The sequence below is a fragment of the Arachis hypogaea genome, chromosome 10, assembly GCF_003086295.3.
Source record: "Arachis hypogaea cultivar Tifrunner chromosome 10, arahy.Tifrunner.gnm2.J5K5, whole genome shotgun sequence".
Taxonomy (NCBI): domain Eukaryota; kingdom Viridiplantae; phylum Streptophyta; class Magnoliopsida; order Fabales; family Fabaceae; genus Arachis; species Arachis hypogaea.
In genome coordinates this window covers 7,935,759-7,957,825 of record NC_092045.1, presented here as the reverse complement: position 1 = coordinate 7,957,825, position 22,067 = coordinate 7,935,759, and the positions used below count along the sequence as shown (strand labels likewise).

Sequence of the window (22,067 nt, the reverse complement as noted above, 5' to 3'; positions counted from 1 at the left end):
TTGACATTAGACTTTGTACTCCTAATACCCCCTCAAACTCGAGTGAGGTCTTGAACACACTCGAAGCTTGGGTTTCAGCCTATCAAAAATACTAGCAGATAAAGGTTTAGTCAAGATATCTGCAATCTGATCCAATCTTTGGGATGTGAATAATGTGAAAAGAATTTGTCTGAAGCTTGTCTCGAATAATTTGCGCATCCAATTGGAAGTGTTTAGTGCGATTATGCAGCACGGGATTAGCTGTTAATAAAATAGTACTCATGTTATCACAATATAGTTGGTTCTTCGAATCAACAATCCGTAATCCTTGGTTCTTCGAAGATATCGAAGTACCCTTTTGCTGCTTTTCAGTGAGCCCTTTTGCTGCTTTCCAGTGAGCCAGCAATGGAAAATGCATGAATTGACAAATTTTAGTGACTGCATATGATGTATGTGAGCGTGTGATGGTCAAATACTGCAAGGAACCTACTACTATTCTATATAGTTTAGGATCTTCAAAACTTTCTGAACCTGTAGACATTAATTGAAGGGAAGAAACCATTGGTGTTGGCATAGGACTAGCCTCATCCATGCCAATTTTAGATAAAAGATCATGAATGCACTTTGTTTGTGAAAGATGCAAATTTCCAAAATCAGTTTTGTGAACTTCTATGCCGAAGAAATAATCTAACTCATCAAGATCTTTTAAAGAGAAGACTTTATCAAGAGAGTGTATCATAGAATCCACTTCATAAGCATCACTGCCAGTGATGATATTGAATTTGAAGTATTCCTAACAAATAAACAAGTATCGGATTTTGTACTTTGAAAACCAAAAGATGTTAGAGTTGTGCTAAGCTTATTGAGCCATTCTCTAGGGGTTTGTTTTAAGCCATATAATGATTTATTTAGTTTACATACATGTTTAGAAGAGGATTGTTCAAAGCCAATTGGTTGCTTCATATATATGGTGTGATGCAAATCTCCATTAAGAAATGCATTATTGAAATCAAACTGTCTTAAAATCTAGTTTCTAGACACTGCAATGCTTAATATTAAATGAATTGTAGTGGGTCTAATGACTGGACTGAATACTTGTGCAGCAAGAAACAATACTGAGAACAGAATTTGTAGCACAGACGAATTAGAAAAAAAAGAGATGAAGACTTGTGTTTAGAACTGAATATTAAATTTGCATTGCATTAAAACTAAAACTAAGGAACTAGTAGTATGTACTAGTCATGGTACAGACACACAAAATCGTGTTTGGCAGATACGACGTTGACAAAGACATTGTGTCCAGATACACTGAGTTAGTATATTTTGTATCCATCCTAACAGAAAGGACAAAGAGACACTAATAAGAAACACAACTTATTTTTTATTATTCTTGTTAATTTTTCATAATTATAATTTTTATTATTATATTTTTTTCAAATTTTTTGAATAAAAAAAAGTAAGAATAAATTAAATTTTTATAATTTGTTCTACTTTATTACCAAACAGAATACAAGAACACTAAATTCTATGTCTCTGTCTTTTATGTCTTGTTCTTAGTGAGAATTTCTCAAAAACAAATGCAGCCATAAATACATAGTGTTTTTACTCTGCTACACTACTCTGCAGGAATTAATATTTAAAATAATTCAATTCTAACTAACAAAACTGATTTAACCATAATAACTAATCTTAAATATTCTCTTCTTGAATCTTGACATCAGACATTATACTCCTAATACTCTTTCATAAAGCTGTTTGTAAAACCAAATCTTGTTTGGATGATTTTATTAAGATTATTTCAAATATGATACGAAGGTATTTTCATTTCATTTCTTATTTATTTATTTGTTAATGTGATATTCACCGTGGAAGATCCAATGTTCCAATCCAATGAGAATGACTGTGCACAAACGTATCTGAAACACAAAGGCCTATTCATGTAATTATGATTATGATACTTGCACGGAAAAATGTTCAAAAGTAAGACTTCATCTCGTGAAGATTATAGATTTATAGTTTTTGAATTTCTCTCTTCTCTTGAGGAGAGTTTCTTCTTTCTTAATTCTTACTTTTGTTTTTACGCTTTCATGTTTATTTTTTTTATTTGTATATTTATTTTTGTGTAAAATCAAATTATGATTTCGATATAAGCCACAAAAGGAATTATCATTTGAAAATATGCTATAAAAAAATCACAAGTCAAATGCAGGTTTTTTTCTGAAATAAAATAAAAAAATTATTATTTTTTCAAATCCATTATTTTAACTTTAATTTTTGGAGTCCAATTTTTTTTATTTAGGGCGAGTTGAAACTCCCGACAAACTTCTATAATTTTACAGAGTTCCTCGCACCCCGGCGAACTTCATCCAACTTTTTTCTAAGACCTTGGCTGAAAACTAAATTCAGATTTCTAAGTCATTGTCATCGTCTAACAGTTATAGGAGTACATAAAAGTACACGGATAATAAGCATGGCTTCTTTAGTATCGCCGGCACTAATAATAACCATTATCATCGTCTTTATAAATACACAAGTACACATGAATAAACCATATTTAATCAAGATTTTTTTATTATAAATTAAAAAATCATTATCTCCCAAAAAAAATACGATTTATTTATGTATACTTTTGTGTCCTCCTGTATATTCTAGAGACAATAATAACGGTTGACATTATTAACTTTCAAACTTTTCTTCTCACCTAATCTAATATTTATGAAGAAATAGGGTGAACTACGTCCGGTGATAAGGCGAACTCTGAAAATATAGAAGTTTGCCGAGGTCAAGTGAATTTTATTAAAATAATGGAGTTCGCTAGGGTTCGGCGAATTCGCCATAAATAAATAAAAAATCGTATTTCGGATATTAAAGTTCAAAAATTAAGTTTGAAAAAATAATAATTTTTTTTTATTTTATTTCAGAAAAAAATCCGTCAAATATATTGGTCCAGTTTGGATAAAAAGTTTAATTAAACTCCTTTTAAAAAAATATAATAATAATAAATGATTATATTAAAAGTAGCTTATAAATAAGTTATTTTATATTTTGTATTTGGGTTTGATTATGCGAAAAGTCATTTTTTTAACTTTTCAATAAATTCTTATATAACTTTTTAAAAAGCTGCAATTTAATTTTAAAAATTATACCAAACATTAATAGTATTACTTTTTATTTTTAAAACTTCCAAACGGCCTAAGATTTATGAAGTTGTGTTATGACTTATGAGTGATAATATATCTTTATCTAAGAGATAATTAACAAGTAACAACGAATTTCTCTCTATTATTTTTTTGAAAGACTATGAGTCCATAACAAAAATAATAATAAAATAGTTTTTTCTAAATATTTGTTTTATGAAATGTATTATTTTTTTTCACTTAAAATAACACCACTTTAGGTAAAAAAGAAAAATATGAAATCCTTGAAAATCATATCATCTTGGATTAAAAAAAAAAAATCATTATGTCTTGCACACTAAATGGTCAAAGATCACTTAATAGAGTGATAATATATCTTTATCTAAGAGATAATAAATTAACAAGTAAATTACGAGTTTTTCCCTATCAATTTTCAAAAAAATCATGAGCTCATGACAAAAATAATAAAATAGTTCTTAAATATTCATTTTATGAAATATATTAATTTTTTCAGTTAAAATAACATCACTCTAGGTAAAAAAAAAAATATAAAATCCTAGAAAATTATATCATTTTGGATAAAAAAAAATCATTTTGTTTTACACTCTAAATGATCAAGGATTGCGTAATATTCTTGTTTTGTCAAAAATTGTGTGACATTTCGAGAAAATAGATAAGAATTAAATTAAATATTTATTCTAAAGTAATCTATTAATAATAAAAAAATATTTTAAAAAATTAAAACAATCAACATTTAATAAAATTTGAAGGAAAATGTATCTGCATCTTTCTTTACAACCAAGTTTTGCTTTTTTAGCTGGTTGGTAATTTTTCGAACCATAGTTGCAACATTTAAATTAAGGCAGTTTACCTAAATAAAATAAATAGACCAAATATTTATTTAAATACAATAATTAAAAATTAATTACTTGGTTGTCCTATTTTTATTCTATGTAAATTGTGATATCTCTTTTACGATTTATGAACAATGTAAAAAATAGGAATGGATTCTCTTAATATTTTTTAACAATTGAAAGAGTAAAGTGTGATCTCTCACCATTAGTTTATAAGTGAGACCAAAAATAAATATGAGAGAGAATAATGAAGGGTTAAAGATTATACTTTACACTTTTAATTTTTTTTAACAATTGAGAGGATCCATTTCCTGTAGAAAACACATAAATCGTGGTATCCCTTCCATAGTTTATGAATAGTAAACATGCATACATAATCTGTTCTATCCCTTTCACAGTTTAGAGGAGTAAAAACTCTATATATACTTAGTGAAATCAATTGTATAGAAGAGTATCATTTTTACAATGGCAAGTGAGGAAGAGAGTTTCCTAATGCTAGTGCATTGCTCTAGGAAAATTCATAGAAGCAAGAGATACAGTATGAAGTTCATTGACAAAGAACCCTTGAGTGTATTTATCAGTTCATCAAATATGTTGTCAAATTTAAAGAACAGCATATTGCAAAAGTTTGGGATATTTGGGAGCAAGTGGGTGAAGACGTTATTTTATAAGATTCCTATCGTAGTTGTGCCAACCGATGTGAAGTATGATACGTTTGTGATAGCGTCCCATGAAGATCTTCCGTCTTCGGGTTCTGTTTCATTGTTGTAGGAGTTTTCTAGAGGTCAGAATACACGAGCTGTATCCAAAGTTGGAGGTTGGTGTTGACAGTTCTGAGGCATCAGCTTCGAATCCTTAGTCGACTACCATGGACGGTGCTTCTAGTTTGATGGCTGTAGTTGCACCAGCTTGTCCATCCGTTGCCTCTCCTTCCTTTGTGGCTAATTTATACCGTACGGATACAGTTGATTCTATACCATTCAAGAACCGTTCAGTCCGGCGGTAGACAGTTAAGGTGGCTAGTGGTTCTGGCATTATTTCTGATGTTGTAGGGTTGGAAAAACCTGATTGAGTTGAGAATGCAATGCGGGATGATGATTCAAACTAGGAGCCTGTTGATATAATTAGGAACAGTAATAATGATACAGGTGCCAATCCATGTATACAGCATGACCCATCAAGTTTCGGCACACAGCAGTACCCTCCGCACTTTTTAACTCTAAACTTGGAGGCTATGGGGCAACAGCCAGACAGAGATGCTGCCGTTGGGAGTTCTTCTTCAGAATTTTAGATTGGGCAATCATTCTAGAATACAGAGGAAGCCTTTTTGAATGTGAAGGATTATAGCATCCGTTGAGGTGTTGAGTAGAGGGTCTTAGAGTCAGATTATCTAAAGTATCATGGGAAATACAAGGAGTTCGGCAAAGAATGCACTTGGTTGATTCGCATCTCGCTTCGTGCACAAAATGGCACTTGAAAGGTCAGAAGGTATAATGGTCCGTACACTTGCTTGGCTACCTTTTAGCGACCATCGGCAGCTTGATTACCACGTTATTTGTGCGAGGATCTATCCGTTGGTTAGAGCGGATGCTGTGGTGACGATAAAGATGTTGTAGGAAGAAACGGAAGCAAATTATGGATTCAAGCCTAGTTACAGGAAGATTTGGATGACAAAGCAGAAGGCAATAGCACATATATATGGGATTGGGAAGACTCGTATGCCGAGTTGCCTCGTTGGATGCTTGTAGTCTAGTTCACCATGGCCGGCACGGTTGCAGTGTTGAAGACTTCTCCAGTTAGAGTTGGGAGATCAGGTCGATGAATCTACAGTCTACTTTCATCGTCTTTTCTGGACATTTCTACCTTGCATCGAGGCCTTTCGACATTGCAAGCCCCTCGTGAACATCATAATGTAAGCACACGCGTATATACGCACTGTCTCCTCACTCGCATCTGATTGGAGCACCCGAAACCTCTCATGGTACCATGTGAAGTGAACCGTCATCTGCTTGACTTTATTCGATGGCAGTAGCTCGCTGAATAATTCCTGAAACCACTCCCACGCTGGTCTTCCGTTATCCATGAACTGCTCAAAGTTAGTAAGGTACCCACTAAAAGTCTCCCCATCAATGGGCGAACCCAGCTAATACGCCACATCTTGCAAAATAATGGTGCATTCTCCAAACGGCATGTGGAAGGTGTGCGTCTCAAGACGCCACCTCTCAATGAATGCGCTAAGTAGAGGCTCATCAACCCAGAACTAATGATTGTTCAATCTAGCCAAGTGATACAAACCTGCAGTTTTCAAGTACGGCCTGATCCGTTCATGTAGAGGCATATTCTGTTGTCTTTTAACACTACAAATATACCTAGTCGGCTGCAACATGTGGAAAAAAAGTATATTTTGACACATCAAATTTTAAAAAGATACGGTTCATTAACAAAAAAATTAATTCAATACTAATCAAAATTTAATGTACAAATCACTACACTATAAATTATTTACGAATTACACAAAGCACACATAACATTCTTACAAATAAATTAACAAAAAAAATTGACTCCTTACTAATGAAAATTTAACATATAAAAAACTAATCTCTTGGTTGATGTTTCTAGTCACGTGAGCAATGTTGTTCAATCGGTACATGTGATCTTGGTTTTCTATGACCCCACCACGCCAGCGTCTCGATGTTCCCAGATTCTCTCCCAAATACTCTCACCTCCAACAATTCTTACACCCAACAATAATCCGTCATTCGGTCTCACGGATTATGTATATATATATAGCTCTTCATAAATCGTGGAAGGAATATCACGGTTTGTACTCACATTTTTTTTTAAACCATGAAAGGAGTATCACGTTTTATGCACACAAATTTTTCTTTATAAATCGTGAAAAGGATTCCACGGTTTGTGTATACATTTTTTCTTTCATAAATTATGGAAGGAATACTACGATTTACATGTTTTTATAAAAAGTGAAAAGAATTTTACAATTTACATAGAACAAAAAATAGGATAATTAAGTAAACAATTTTCAATTATTACATTTAAGTACATATAGAATAAGTTTAGGGGTTAATAAATTTTATAGTTTTTAGCCATTAATTAGTTATCAATGATATTTTTAATGGTGTGAAATTATATCTAATAATATAAAATTATTCAATTTTCTTTTTGATAGTTAAAGTGTTGACCAAAATTTAACAAAAATACTGGCCTCGTATCACTCCTCATTTAGTTTATTTATTTTATTTATGTCAACAATATACAATTAGGAATATCCAAATTTCGAGTCCAAAGTCAACGCACAACTATTTTTCCTTTTGTTTTACTAGGAATGTCCTGAAAATTCTAAAAGAAAATAGAAATATCATGATATCTTAAAAAGAAAAAAGAAAAAACAAATAAAAGAAAATAAAGAAAATGAAGCAAGTGGAATAGTAGATGAGAGCATATTCTAAGCACATCACATAAATTGAAGAAGGCAAGTTATCTTTGTTGAGCTGAGAAAGCAAAGCAATTAAGTAAAGCAGAGACAATCAGTTATCACTTAACAGCATTTAACAATTTCAGAAGAAACTGACCCTCTCTGCAATTTGCATATCTGCCCCTCCTCATTTCTGAGTTCATGATCTTTTGAACGGAAGAGGAAAAGAAGAATCCAGAACTGACTCAACCAAATTGTAAAAATAATAACAAAAAAGTAAAGAAAAAAGAAAAAAACCGATGGATGAAGCGTCAGGGTTTGGTGCTACGACGTCGTCTTCAATGTTTAGGAATTTCCCTCTCATATCGGCATTTGTTGCTTTCGCCTTAGCTCAATCCATCAAGTTTTTCACTACCTGGTTCGTTTTCCATTTCTCTCTCTCTCTCTTTCTCTCCGATTTCGACGAATCTAATGCTAAGTTTGGATCCGAGTAAGCTTAGGGAAAAAAATTGGCAATAACTTGAATTTTGTTTTTAAGAAGAGAAAAAGAAAGTGTTTGTACTTAATCTCAGTGAATTTACATGGCTATTGAAGGATATTTCATTAATTGAATTTTGTTGAAAAGTGAAAAATGTTGCTATTAGGTTTTAATTTGGCTAGTGTGATAAGTTAATGTTGATTATGAAGTTTTTTGTATGTGAATGTTGAGTGTGATCTTTTTTGAGGTGGAATTTGGTGTATTATGTTTGTTTAGTTCAGCCTAAGAGTGTTAATGTTTGGTAGATAACCAGGTACAAAGAGAGGAGATGGGATCCCAAGCAACTAGTTGGATCTGGGGGAATGCCGTCGTCTCATTCGGCTACTGTGACGGCTCTTGCAGCCGCCGTTGGGTTCCAGGATGGCTTTGGAGGACCACTTTTCGCTACAGCGTTGGTCTTAGCTTGCATTGTATGATTCTCTCTCTTTCTCTTTAACTTAGTGACTGTTACCAATTCAAATGTAAATGGGAGGCTAAAACCAATTCTGGAGTAATGATATGCCATGCTAACAAAGATGCCTAACACTCTAATAAGGAAATTTGGCTCTTTGATCTCTCACCTTTGAAAGTCCAAATTTCCTTATTAAGGTGTTAGCCATATTGTTAGACATATTTGTTAGCATGATATGTCAATTTTCTGATTTTTTGCAAACAAAAATCGTTCTGTTAAACTTATATTTAACACACTCAATTTAATGAGCCAAAAGAGAAGCAATATACAACGAAGTAGGAGCAGCATCTAACCTGGATCTCAAGCAAACAGAAAGAAAAAGGTTTCGTTTTTTTTTTTTTAATACTTATTCAGTAAACTTAATAGGGTGAGATGGGAAATAAATAAGCATCTTTCTTATAAATATCATAAATCAACACATCCACATCTTGGTTTCTTTATATCAGTAATAACCTGTAATATATATGGTTAAGCCTAATTCTGATGTGAATATTACTGGCAGGTAATGTATGATGCTACTGGCGTAAGAATGCAAGCTGGGCGCCAAGCAGAGGTTTGATTGCTTCTGCTACTAGTTTCATCTACTTTTTGTCATTTTATTAATTGTGCACTATGTTCTGACGTATGTAGTGCAACACAACTTTTGTGTTTTGTTTTGGGCTGCATCCAAACGGATTTCACTAAGTTTGAATACTGGAATTTTCCAGGTTTTGAACCAAATTGTTTATGAACTTCCTGCCGAACATCCTCTGGCTGAAAGCAGACCTCTTCGTGAACTCCTTGGGCATACACCCCCGCAGGTTAACCATGTTGCACTTGATTGCTTACTGTAGTTCATTGATGGATCTAAATTTAGTCAAGAGAATACAGTGCACTGTTTTCTTGTTTAAAATGCGCGAGGAATGAAATTATTCTTTGGCAAAATATAATCAAGATTTGTTTGTTTAGGTTTGACGCTTGAGCAAATTTTGATGAAGTTATTTATCCTTTTAACATCAAAGCTCAACTATATTATCATGTTAGTATACTTTCTTCAAAATGATAAAGATTGGGACTTCCCCTGGGTATGTGCATTGTTTCAGCTGGATCGTACCATATTCTGGTCATGTAGTGGCAGTAGTACTAAGTGCATTTCTCTAAATATTTTGGGATCATTCGTTTATTATTTTTTTATTTTTTATTTTTCTGGTGTGGGGGTGGGGAAGGAACCTTAATTGGAGGGCTGTATATTAAGTTATTATAACCCGTATGCACTAATTTCATTGGTTTCTAATATGATATTACTAAAATATTAGCATTATAAGACCGCCCCTTGTGGTATATTATGGTTTTGCTGAGTGAACGCTGTGGAGTTGGTTTCTATCAATAATTCCCATCTCTTTATTATTTATGGGAATGCTTTTTTGCATTAAAATAAAATCATGATATATAAGCAGTAATAGATGTTTACTCGGTTGCTTGAAAAATAAAATAAAATTCCAGCTAGTACTTTATAATCACCTTGGGATTTCAATGGACAAGTGAATCTTCAAATATCTTTAATTAATTTCTGTAGAAGAGCTGAGGTTTTATATTGATATTGGTTTTGTCTGTTTCTCTTATTGGTTCATAATGCAGGTTGTCGCTGGTGGAATACTGGGGCTTGTAACAGCGGTTATGGGTCGTCTAATAGCAATGGCTTGGTAGTGAAAAATTGAGGATCCCTTTATCAGTTTGTCGGGATCCCTAAATAGAAGCAATTTTAGCCCATACCTTACTATAGAAATGAAAAAAAAAAAATCATCTCAGTCTTGTTCAGTAAAAAATAATCTGATATTGTAGTGATAAAAAATTGAATTGTACTGATCGCACTATTTGATGTTTCTCGTGTTCCTTTTTCTCTCTCACTTTACAATCTGTTCATCATAATACATTGTTCATTACTAAGGATATATCAAAAAGTGACAGACATAAAAAAAAAATGGAGGGTGTCTTATCTTATGGAATCATTTATTTGTGGGTGCTTGCTTCTTAGCATGTTTGGTTTCATCAAACATCAATTATATCATGGATTTATTTATTTTAGTACTGGTTGTCATCTACTGTCATCCTTACTATATGTAATTCCAGTGATGTTGGAAAAGCTTCTCCATATATCTTCTTATGAGGACCTATAAAATTAAGAGAAAATAAATACCCAAATTCGTGTTCTTATGTGTGTGTTAAAACTATGAGTGTAACAAATACTGCAACAACCTTAGGATTCATGCAATTCATACTAAGTTTGACAGGACAGCCAAAAAGTGGATCTAGGGCCTCAAACCCAAAGAACACCCAAAATGACTAACCATGTTTATTAGAACTGCCTTGGTTGAATGACAATATATAGTACCTCTTAATACATTACATTCGTGTTTGAACCTTGAGTCCTTGACAATGATTAAGTAGTGGATAGAATAGAACTCTTAAATGTGTGTGTAAGTGCATAGTGTGTATGAATTTGTGATGTTTGGGATTAGAGTTGTCCAATCCATCTAAACAAAAAAATAAACTGCACAAATCTTATTGGTGTCCGTATTTTGTATTTTGAGTTAAAATCAAACCCATCCAAAAAAAAACTTTTATTTCGTATTTTGTTATACAAGTCTAGAGCCTTTGCTGCCATTATTTTGCTTTTCGTTTAGCACTATGGATTATGCTAATTAACATGCACTATGGATGCTTCATTGTATTTTGTTCCATTATTATCTTAATACACAAATACTATTAAGAGAAAGTTATCTTTCTCAATTAGCCTCATTATTATGAAAATGAGAAAAGATATTCCTGAAATAATCAAGACAGTAATTTATTAGTTTACTCCCAATATAGCTGAAAAAACCCTCTGCATCTCCAATCTTGGATCTCCAGCAAGTTCAGAAGTTGTGCGCCAGGCAATATGTTCGTCAGGTCTAACTAAAATAGCTCCCCTGTTTGTCATTTTACACATATCCCACCAATTTGATCTTTTGGATCTCTTGATTTCATATACATCAGCATAATTCTTCCATGGTGATAATGCAGACTTGCTTCCATTCTCAAGTTCTTCAACAGAATCAGTAGGCCATAAAACACACACTTTGAGAGACACTTGGAATTTCTCTGCAACCTTGAATGCTTCACGAGCAAGATGATAAGATTCCTCCAAAGGTGCTATGATGAGAACGAACTCAACTTTATCCCCAGAGACAAGATCAAGTGTAGATACAATCTCCTATAAAATCAACCAAAGAAGGAACAACTTGATATCATAAACCAATGATGAAATGAACTCCCACAGGGGGAAAAAAATACTTACTTTTGATTAGGTAAAAAAATTAGTAACATTGTGATCAAAGTGTGACTGATTAGAAGGAACACAAAAGTCTATTTTTTTGGCTTTTATAATTGACTGATATTAACTACATACCTCAGTCAGCCTGTTTAGTCTCACAAACATATGGGGAAGTCTTGATCCAGGAGACGCTGAAGGGACATAGTCCCTCCGACGACCTGTAGGAACTTCAGCAGGAATATCAATATCATTACTCTCTGGCACCAATGCTCCTTGCAGGTACCTAAGATCAACCATTTTGTGTTAGAGCGTGCCTTTAATGTGCTCATTCATCTCATGATGCATATCTCATGTTAGGATTCCATTAGTATCATTTAGTTGTCATTAGTAATAGTTAGTAGAAGTGATAGATGTAAAATGTAGTGTGTTTAGTCATTTGTAATTGTAGTGTTAGGACTTAGGAGAGTTGACATGCATCTCGAATACCCTCTCTATCATTGTAATTTCTGATTCTATTTCTAAATGATCATGAGAGGAAGAAAGACTATTGTAGTCTATTAGTCATAATGATACCCTAAGAATTTTCTAAAGTTATCCTGTATGATGCAGAAAATTTTCCTCCTTCACCAGAGAACTCACCTTATGAATTTGGTCCAACTAACAGTACATAGTTTAAAAACAAAGCAACTGACGGAATTAGAGAAATATGATAAATGGTCATATCTAATATCTAGTTAGGCAAATACAAAATGTGGGGGAAAAAGAATTATTCAGTAATACCTGAATCCGAGATCTTCAGCAGGAAACTGGAGTTGAAGGCTCTTTCCTTCTTCAAATATATGTCTTAGCTTCGCCAACCTTGACGATCCAAGAGGGTTACTTTCATTCAGGAGAGATTTCGAGAGCTGGGCACGGCCTAATGTGAAAATTCCATCCAAAGCTACCTTCTGCAATCCAGATGGTAAAATGGAACCAACCCCATTAATGATAAATTGATGTACTGCAATTAGAGGAAGAAAAACCAGTTAAATTTTTAGCAAGAATGAGTTGTGTCAGAATACACATATGATGGAGGAAATAAAACAAAATCACAATGCTAATTTTCTGTACCAGTGTTTGCAACAGTTGGGTCAAGACCAAGTGCAGCAGGGACAGACATGGCAGCTCTAAAGTTCTTTAGACTTAATTCTGTATTAAATACAGCAATCTGACAATGACAGCAATAGATGCTATGGTTTAATTTGACTTCGAGATAAACCTATACTAAAAAAATGTCGAAGAGGACAAGAGAATTACTGGTCTACGTTCAATGTCGTAAGTATTTAACATCGAAAATGGAGCAATACCCTTCATCACAGAAGCAATTTTCCAGGAAAGATTATGAGCATCCTGTATGCCAGTATTCATTCCTGTAATATCACATTAAGATGTTACATCAAAAACAGTGGTATTCATTGAAAAGTACAAACCAAAAACAGTGCAATCCTGACTCGGAATTGATACGAAGTGGAGAAATTTATTTAAGTCGTGCAAATGTCTGTGTTCCAAGCCAGTTCTTGTTCAGTTATTTTGAAATGATCAAGGGAACTACAGTCCCAAAATTTTTAAAACAGACATTCTTTCAAAAATATACACAAACTTTAACAAGCACTGAGATCAACCATATTTTGCATAATACAAAGCAATACGGTTACATAATAGTTGACCTTTAGTAGCACAGTATCTAAGATAGAACATCTAACCAAAACCACCGGCAGGAGGAAACCGATGAGCGGCATCACCGGCAAGCAGTATTCGGTTGCCACAACATGTAAGCCTTTCAGCAACTTCAGCATGCATAATCCATGGCTTTATGTCAATTACATCTATGTCTCCGAACTTGCGACCAATAAGTTTAATGATTAACTTCTCACAAGCCTACTAAAAAGTAAAAACCATATCCTTATCAGTGTGAACAGTCACGATTCAATTTAGTTTACACCGTACAAAAAGATTGACCTCTGGAAACTCCAACTTTACTACACATATTTTATCCACCATTCATTTCAGGTTTATTTATTTATTCTTTAAAACAAAGCTATAGACCATCTGTTATGAATGGATGATACCTTTGGGCTGAAATCCTGAATGGTTTGCTGAGGTGGATAAAAAGGTATCTGCAATCACAAAACTAAAATCATACATTTGATTCACAATAAGTTAGTTTCTATTTGCTAAACATTATGATGATTTTACGCACTTACTAAAGCATGCTATACCTGCAATACAAATTCCCCTTGCCTCAGGTCATGAGCAACAAGGACGCCAATAGCTTCAGTATTAAATATGAAAAATAGCATACCGGGATTTTCCTGAAGCAGAAACTGCCCAAGGCCTTTGCTAAAGAAATGGACACTAACAAGCTTTTGCAAGTCTTTCTCACCTCTCATTTCTATTCCTACAAGCTTTCTCACAGTACTTCCTGCTCCATCTGCACCAATGAGGATGTTACAATTGATATTCCACTCTACACGCCTCCCTTTATCAATTGTAGATGCAGTGATGGTGAGAAAGTCACTATTACTGGCATCAATAGATACACACTCATGGCCCATCATGATTTTCTTTTCACAAAAATGTTCATGTCCTTCTGAGCTTTCAGCTGCACATATTTTAAAGCCTAGATTTTCAAGCTGCTTTCGGAGTAGCATAGCTAGCTTGTACTGCGAGAAGTGTGCAACAGAGACTGGGCTGACAACATGCTCAAGATCTGATAACAAGTACAAGATATATGAATCTTCTGAAGCTTAATGTTAACAAAGTGAATAATACCAAGTGATCTATTTGTTGATAGTGCAAAATTTTGAAGGCTATACTGTAAATATTTTCAAACTACACTAAGAATAGTGATCTTCCTACTTCTATCAGACGGGAACATGGTCTCACGGACTACGGAATAGCACCTTGAGGTTGTATGTGATCTACAGATCCAAGAACTGAACCAGAGAGGGAAGTGCAATAGATAAATTTCCTCCATAAATCTATTGGTGGTTGAGACCTTTGGATCTCCTCAGCAAGGCCATCAATTTTGCGAAATATCTAAAATGGCACCATATATCAACATAGAACAGTGCATTCTTTGGAAATAATGTAATTTTATTAAGGAGTGTTTCTTACCTCCATGGATCGATTGTTGATGAAGTGTGCTTGTGGATGTTTAGAAAATGTCTTGTTTCTCTCTAAAACAGCACATTTAATTCCTAACAATAACAAAAGAGAATATACCATGAACTGAAATTAACATGAATGAAAGTATAGGATTTGGCCCCTGTAAAGTGTATTTTGCATTTTAGAAGGTAATGTCCACAATCTTAAGTGATGATGATAAATCAGGGGGGTAATTATTGTGCATTTGCAATCCATCATGCAGGTGCCTATATCTTATAAAATTTTATCTTAGGACATATGTTCTAGCATTAACATATGTCACAGACATGTGTTAGCTTCACAAGGAAACTCCACAGCCAGTGTTAAAACCTTGGGCCTAGTGCCAGAAACAATAATAGGTTAACAAGTTTTCAACAAGACATTCATGTCAACATCTGCAACATCCAAACAAGAAATAAGCATTAATCAACAGGATTTGAAGTCTACCTAATTTGGTGAGAAGAATAGAGAGAACAAGACCTACAGGTCCTGCTCCAATGATTAGAACAGGAAGCACGGCATTATTGCCATCAACAACTTCATTCTTTGAGAAACCTCTACTTTGCATGCACCGGAGTAGGTGTGCTTGATTCCCAGTTTTATTTTTGAAAGGGTAATTATGTCTTCTCATAAATCTTAGAAACCCCATGACCCAAAAATTGGAAGCCGCACTCAATTGTTTGATAAAAGAGATGATTCAGGCTGAAAATCTATCCGAAACAACATGATTCATGAATAAGCAAAAAGTCAGTACACAAATTACTATCACAAAACATAATAATTATGATCAGGCCATTCATGATAAAGGAAAAAGTTCATCTCATTATATATTTAAGTTGTATATGTCACTTGCTGGCAGCCCTCCCAGAGGATGCTGAGGAACAAGCAATGCAATTCAACTTAAAAAACATACATAATACTAATAATGAATGAAAATAGAACTAGATATGTGAAAATACATGAATTCGGTATGAAAAAAGAACAAAATACATAAAAGCAATTGAAAAGACCAAATGTGCTAACACTTATTAATATCCTCATAAGTCTCAATGAAAACAGTACATATATGCTATGATTCAGACATTATATCAAACATGTATTGGGCAGCTACATCTAACCAACCTATACTGCACCAAATCAAAATGTATAGAGCAAAACATAGCAAATAACATTTAATTAATTAAAATAGGACTGTGAGATAACAATGACAAGAAGGACTTACATTCGACATACCCCAGCAAGCAAATTGATTTATTTTAAGTTCTAAATTTTGACATAGCTGAAAGAGAACATGTTTCTAACAACTTCAAGAAAGGTGTCTTTGGTTTATCCAAATCAATGAGCAAATATTTATAAAATTCATAATAAGCATTTAGCTCACACATTTTATTACTACCATTGTGGGTTTTAATTTCCTAAGAAGACATAATATAGCTGTGAATAAATAAGAATAGAGTTAAATGAGCAATAATAACGGAAATGAAGACAGATTAGATACTGAAATGACTAAGCTGAAGAGTTCGCCATCAAATGTACATGAATGAATGACTACGTGCGGTTGTTGGGGAGAGTCAGAATCCCAGCTACCTAGCATATGGACCAAAGTTGGTCCACGTAAACACTCTCTTTAAAATTTTTGGTATTAAAGGAAGTTAGTTCGGTTAGGCATAGTACGTGCTTGCGAATGATATGCTTAACAAAAACAATTCCAAAAGGTACATATCATGAATAAATTTCAAAAAATTTAAAACCATGAAAAGAATAACTAAAAAATAGTTTTTTTAGGTTTAATTATTTTGTTGGTTCTATAATTTTATTAAATTTGTTATTAGCTTCTTTTAATTGAATTTTTATACTGTTTTTAATTTTATAATGAAGTATGTTTTAGTGCAAAAAAATTAAAATTATCTGAATATTTTTTCACAAATTAAAAGTATACATAATTAAGAATCTAATTATGTGATTGTTTGGGCGCCATTAAGTTGATAAAAAAAATATTTTTTCAATGAAAAAATATATTTTTTATTTTTTAGTGTATTTGGTAAATTTCTAGTAGTAAAAGTAAAAGTACTAAAAAATTAAAAAAATATATCTTTTTTGAGAAATTATAATTTACATCTTTTTTAAAAAAATATTTTTCACGTAATAAATAAACAAAAAAGTACTTTTATATGATTATACCCAAATATAATTGATAAATAAAAAAAAAATTTGTATGAGATATCCAAACATAACATTACTTTTACTCTGCTACAAGATCTTTTGAAAAAAAATAACTTAAAAAAAAATCTTAAAAGTTTACCCAAACAAGTCATAAATCTTTGACCACATAGTTTCTGGAAGAAATATTTCATTAATTTTAATATTTTTGATATAAAAATAATTTAATTACAAAGTTAAAAATAGTATAAATATTCAATTAAAATATATATCTATATATATATAAAATTACAAATTTGATAAAATTATAAAGATCAAAAGGAGTAATTAATTTCTTTTATAAGTAACAAATAAATTTTATATTTTTTAAGATTTTTTTTAATAATACAAATTTTTTAATATTATTTTAATAATTTATCTGAAAAACTACTCATTTAATTAAGGTATGTAGTTGAAATGGTTGAAAAATTATTTTATTCCAAGAATATCATAACTAAAAATATAATTATTAGGAATAACATTGCCAAACTTGCATGTATGATTCCCAGGTTTGGTTTGCAAATTGTATAATATGCCAAGGAACGAGTTATTTTGTGTTTAGTTGAGTTTAACTTCTTTGGACATATTATATGACTTGTCAAAAATACTTTTAATAATTCAAATTAAAAGATTAGTGGCTAAATTTATTAAATATAAACTAAAAAATTGTATACAAATATAAATTTTACCTAAAATCTTTTTCATTTTAAAAGATAAATTATCTCTTATTATATGTCATAATATTATTGATCGAAATAGGTTAGTTTATTATGGTTAAATTTAATTTTTTATTTAATCTAAATTTTGATATATCATATATCCTTAATTAAAATTATTATTGAATTAATTTCTTTTACAATTAAATATAATAAAATATTATTACTCTTATATGTAGAAATTTCTTTTGAATTTTTAAAAATACCCCTGGAGTTGTGCACGCGAAGCTTCAGAGGGACGAACAGGGGAATCCGAGGATAGGAGAGGAGAAGGAGAAGGAGAGATCGCTGCGGAACTGAAGGACGGACGTGTAGCACACCAGCGGCGGTCGGAGATATCAGCGGAATCAGAAAATGCGGCAACGACTGGTATGGCGAGCTGTAGCAGAGACGGCGGAGGCGAGGCGTGAGACGGCAGAGGCGAGGCGTGCTGCGGCGGTAGTCTAACAAATCGTGGTCATGCTGTCTCCTTTTGCGAGGAGCAGAAAGCAGCAGTGAAGCCGGCGGATTGGAAGCATTCAGCAGCGCCGTGGCGTGGTTGCCGGAAGAATTAGGCATCCGTCTAGGTCTAGGTTGTGCTGGCAAATAACACAATATCACCTCACATTCTTAAATCTTAACCACTTGCTATTAGAATTACACGTAATAGTTTTTTAAAAGGCGTTGATTCTCAAATTGGTCTTGATCACGTATTGTCATTTTTATCTCCGAATATTTTTTTAATCAAATTAGTCTCGAAAGATTTAACATAAATCGCATTTATCTTTTCGTTAACTGTTTAACTCATTCCGTTAATATTGTTTCACGTGTAGCGTTAAGTGAAACGACACCGTTTGTAATAACAGTAGATTATGTTTAAATCGACATCGTTTCTTACCTCTTCAGTTCCATTACTCTTCCATCAAAATAGACGAAACAAACACAGAGAAAAAAAAGAATCGACGATCGTAAAAACGACGGAGGCACCCCTTCATCGGCAATGCTTCACCGACTGCGACTGCGCTTGAGCGGCTCGATCTCTTGGTCACCGTTGCTTGGACATCCCAGGCTCAGTCTTTTCCTTCCAGTCAAGAGAAACAGAGAAAGAAAATGAAGAATCAATGATCATTAGAAGGGCAAAAGTGTTGTCATGGCTAAAATCATGTTTCTTGATAAATTAGTATTACCCACATGCATTATTTATGATACTTGATTTGTTTCCCTAACCTTGTACAAAAGCTTTATACTTGATGAGAATAGTCAAATTGATCAAATTACTCCACATATCCATGGATTAAAATTAACGAACATAACCAATTAATCATGGTAGTAGTATTATTTCTTTGGTCATCACAATGCAATCTATCTCAACTTAGATTTAAAAAAAAATACCGAATAACAAAGCAAAAAAAAATCGAAAACAGAGCACACAAATTTTAATCAACTTGTAACAAATTAACCAAATAAGAAAGAGAATCAATCAAAACCCTAATATTACCACCAGGCGCCAGCAAAAAAAACCCAACCTAAAACCCATTGAAGGAAACATTGATTATCTTTCTTGCAAATGACAGTGTCTTCCACGACGGTGCGATGGTAGTCTCTCATGCACAACGAGCGCAATCGCACTACTCACTGCGTCACTGATGGTAGCACCGTTTTCTTCCCTTTGACCGAAGCTTTGTCACCTTCTTTTTTCATTCTTTGAGTGGTTAAATAATAGAGAGTGACCGAGTGAAGTTGTAACTGGAAGGAGATAAAGTTCCAGTAAATATTAAACGACATCGTGTTTGAACCAGGGACTTATAATAATCAAAACAGCATCATTTTAATGTCATTGTTAGCAACTTAACGATCCACATGGCTAAATGTTAACGGAATTTGTTAATCCATTGACAGAAGGACCAACGCGATTGATTTTAAATTATTCGGGGACTAATTTGATTAAAAAAAATTATTTAGGGACGATTTTAAAGAATGATTTATCTTTCAAGGACCAATTTGACTATTAACTCTTTTTAAAAGTTACATGCTAAAAACTAGGGGTGTTCACGGTGTGGTTTGGTTCGGTTTTAAGGAAAAAAGTCATCCGATCCGAACGATTAATTATGTGCGATGCGGTTTGGATTAGATGAAATCTTTTTGAAAATCCAATCCGATTACAAGCGGTTTGGATCGGTTTGGATTTGCGATTTTTTAAATAAAAAAAATTAAATACACATAACAAGTCTCAACATCAAATTTTAAATAATCAACAATGACATAACAAATCTTAAAAATATCTTAAAAAGCAAACAATAACATAATAATAGAAATAAAGTTATAGGTTAGTTAAAATAAATAAAATTTTGAATATAAAATATTTATTAAATAATAATAATACATGAATAATAGAAAAATGTATAACAAATTGAACATATTATAAGTATAATTGTAAATATAATAATAAAATAATAATATTATAGTACATTGTGCAGTTTGGATTGGATTGGATCGGTTATGAAAAGTAAATCCGAAATTCGATCTAATTCAGCTGTTTGCAAAAAATAAAATCTAATCAAATCCGAATTAATGCAATTTTAATCAATTTTCAGTTTGAATTAGATTGAATGAATGGTTTAATTTAGATTAGTTTGGATTTGAACACCCTACTAAAAACCATGGGAGGCATTGAATACAATTTTCATCAACAACTTACAACTTGCAAAATTATATGGAGAGGGTCGTGCTATTTCTTTCCGGGAGTATATGGGTCATGCAAATGTCCAACAAAAATAAATTTGTTATTTACAACAAAAGAAGCCCAAACTCCACAAAATTCACACCAAGACATGAATTATTTACCATCAGTCCATTATCACTACTCCCGTGCTAATTTCATAGAAGGTAAAAAACAAAAATAAATCATATTTTAAAATTAGCATACTGTGAGACTGTCAGACTGTACTTGGAGGGAAGATTGAGAGAGACTGAGAGAGAGACAAATTTTTGTATTGTATTTTGTGTAATTTGTAGAAAGCTCAAAATTTACTTATATTTGAGAAGAAGGAGACCAGAGTTTTAAAGGTGATTGACGCAAGGGTGAAATTTTGTGAAGAAGTCAGGAGAAATAGAAACAGTAAACCATGATCTAAGCTACTTTCTTTTTTTCAAGTTTATTTACGAGTATTTATCCATTTTAATTTTCAAATAATTTTGAATTAGACACTGTAGTCCCCAATAAAAATTAGAGAAAAGGATAAATAGGTTATTGACTTTTTGATTTGTAAATATTTAAATTTTTGAAGATTTGAAAATACATTTAAATCCTTGACCTTTTTAAAATTTGGACATATCAATCCTTCGTGTTCACTTAGGTCTGTTAAACCCAATGGAAAAATCAAACGTAATTTTCATTGTACTGACCTGGTTGATACAGATGCACACGTGAAAAAATTTTTAAAATTGGATAAATTAGACTCAGAGATCGATATATCTAGATTTTAAAGAGGTCAGGAACTTAAATATATTTTTAAATTTTCAGGGACTTAAATATTCACGGACCAAAAAGTCAGGGAACAAATCCTTTTTTCTACAAATTAATTACTTGGTTAGTTTTCAAACGTCAACTCCGTCAGTCCTTAGCCAAGTTTGTTCCGTTAAGTCTAGCCAGAAATGTCCTACGTGGATAAAAGAGATAAAATAGTCAATGTCCTTTCTGTGCAAAAACGACATTGTATTCTCCTAATTTTTATCATATCTCCCATAACTCTAACCCTTTATTTTGGACTATTTTCCTCCTCCAAATTAAAGAGTGGCAACCATGGGAAGCTCGTCAACTTAAAGTTGGCAGAGAGAAAAAATCATTAGCATTTGAAGTGCATACCAACTGGAGTTTTGATGCTGGAAATTAAGATTTTAATTGGGAGAGAGTAACTGAAATTCTGGATCTGGTTATACTAGCCAGAAAAACAACTGGAAAAGCAATAACAATTGGAGTTTAAGAAATGCTTCAAGTGGTGATAACAATAGTCTAAATGAAAATTCTAAAGAAGGAGTTGATGGTGAGAACTAGAGAGATGGTTATCAAGGTAGAGGCGGCTCATATAGAGGTGGTTTTAAAGGTAGAGGTAGGGGATTTGGCGGCCTGGGAGAACGTAACAAGGGGGCTTCGATGGTTGGAAAGAATGCGGAGACTTTCGTGGTAGAGGTGATCGTGGTGGGTTTGGTGGCAGATGTAAATCAGATGGGGAATGTTCTGATGGCAGATGGGCATCAGAAAGAGGAGATCATGGTGGGTTCAGTGGTAGAGGTAGATCAGACA

At 32.9% G+C, this 22,067-nt stretch overlaps 2 protein-coding genes across 5 annotated transcripts; one reads left to right on the top strand and one right to left on the bottom strand.

Moving 5' to 3' along the window:
- Nucleotides 1-7,335: 7,335 nt before the first annotated feature.
- Nucleotides 7,336-10,254, top strand: LOC112715042 (uncharacterized). Its single transcript, XM_025766780.2, has 5 exons — nt 7,336-7,821; nt 8,195-8,351; nt 8,895-8,945; nt 9,100-9,192; nt 10,010-10,254. The coding sequence occupies exons 1-5, from the start codon at nt 7,703-7,705 to the stop codon at nt 10,076-10,078; spliced, it is 489 nt and encodes a 162-aa protein (XP_025622565.1). The 5' UTR covers nt 7,336-7,702; the 3' UTR covers nt 10,079-10,254.
- Nucleotides 10,255-10,977: 723 nt separating this feature from the next.
- Nucleotides 10,978-18,011, bottom strand: LOC112715041 (uncharacterized). 4 transcript variants are annotated; one of them, XM_072204559.1, is made up of 12 exons: nt 17,992-18,011; nt 15,318-15,580; nt 14,841-14,923; nt 14,627-14,762; nt 13,943-14,433; nt 13,793-13,840; nt 13,427-13,601; nt 12,981-13,093; nt 12,795-12,891; nt 12,465-12,684; nt 11,820-11,967; nt 10,978-11,624 (listed from the first exon to the last, which is right to left on the bottom strand). In XM_072204559.1, the coding sequence occupies exons 2-12, from the start codon at nt 15,517-15,519 to the stop codon at nt 11,223-11,225; spliced, it is 2,115 nt and encodes a 704-aa protein (XP_072060660.1). In that variant the 5' UTR covers nt 15,520-15,580; nt 17,992-18,011; the 3' UTR covers nt 10,978-11,222. The 4 variants fall into 4 exon arrangements, with proteins under 4 accessions (XP_072060660.1, XP_025622560.1, XP_025622562.1 ...); XM_025766775.3 differs by lacking the exon at nt 17,992-18,011 and adding an exon at nt 16,407-16,544; XM_025766777.3 differs by lacking the exon at nt 17,992-18,011 and adding an exon at nt 16,369-16,487.
- Nucleotides 18,012-22,067: the final 4,056 nt, after the last annotated feature.

What these genes read in the sequence shown, in the direction of transcription:
- LOC112715042 (XM_025766780.2), top strand. Translation starts at nt 7,703, where the DNA reads ATGGATGAAGCGTCAGGGTTTGGTGCTACGACGTCGTCTTCAATGTTT. An exon ending in ATCAAGTTTTTCACTACCTG is followed by an intron (nt 7,822 to 8,194) that starts GTTCGTTTTCCA and finishes GTAGATAACCAG; the next exon opens with GTACAAAGAGAGGAGATGGG. An exon ending in TTGGGCATACACCCCCGCAG is followed by an intron (nt 9,193 to 10,009) that starts GTTAACCATGTT and finishes TTCATAATGCAG; the next exon opens with GTTGTCGCTGGTGGAATACT.
- LOC112715041 (XM_072204559.1), bottom strand. Translation starts at nt 15,519, where the DNA reads ATGGGGTTTCTAAGATTTATGAGAAGACATAATTACCCTTTCAAAAAT. An exon ending in TTCAGGATTTCAGCCCAAAG is followed by an intron (nt 13,602 to 13,792) that starts GTATCATCCATT and finishes ACTTTTTAGTAG; the next exon opens with GCTTGTGAGAAGTTAATCAT. An exon ending in CCCAACTGTTGCAAACACTG is followed by an intron (nt 12,685 to 12,794) that starts GTACAGAAAATT and finishes CTCTAATTGCAG; the next exon opens with TACATCAATTTATCATTAAT.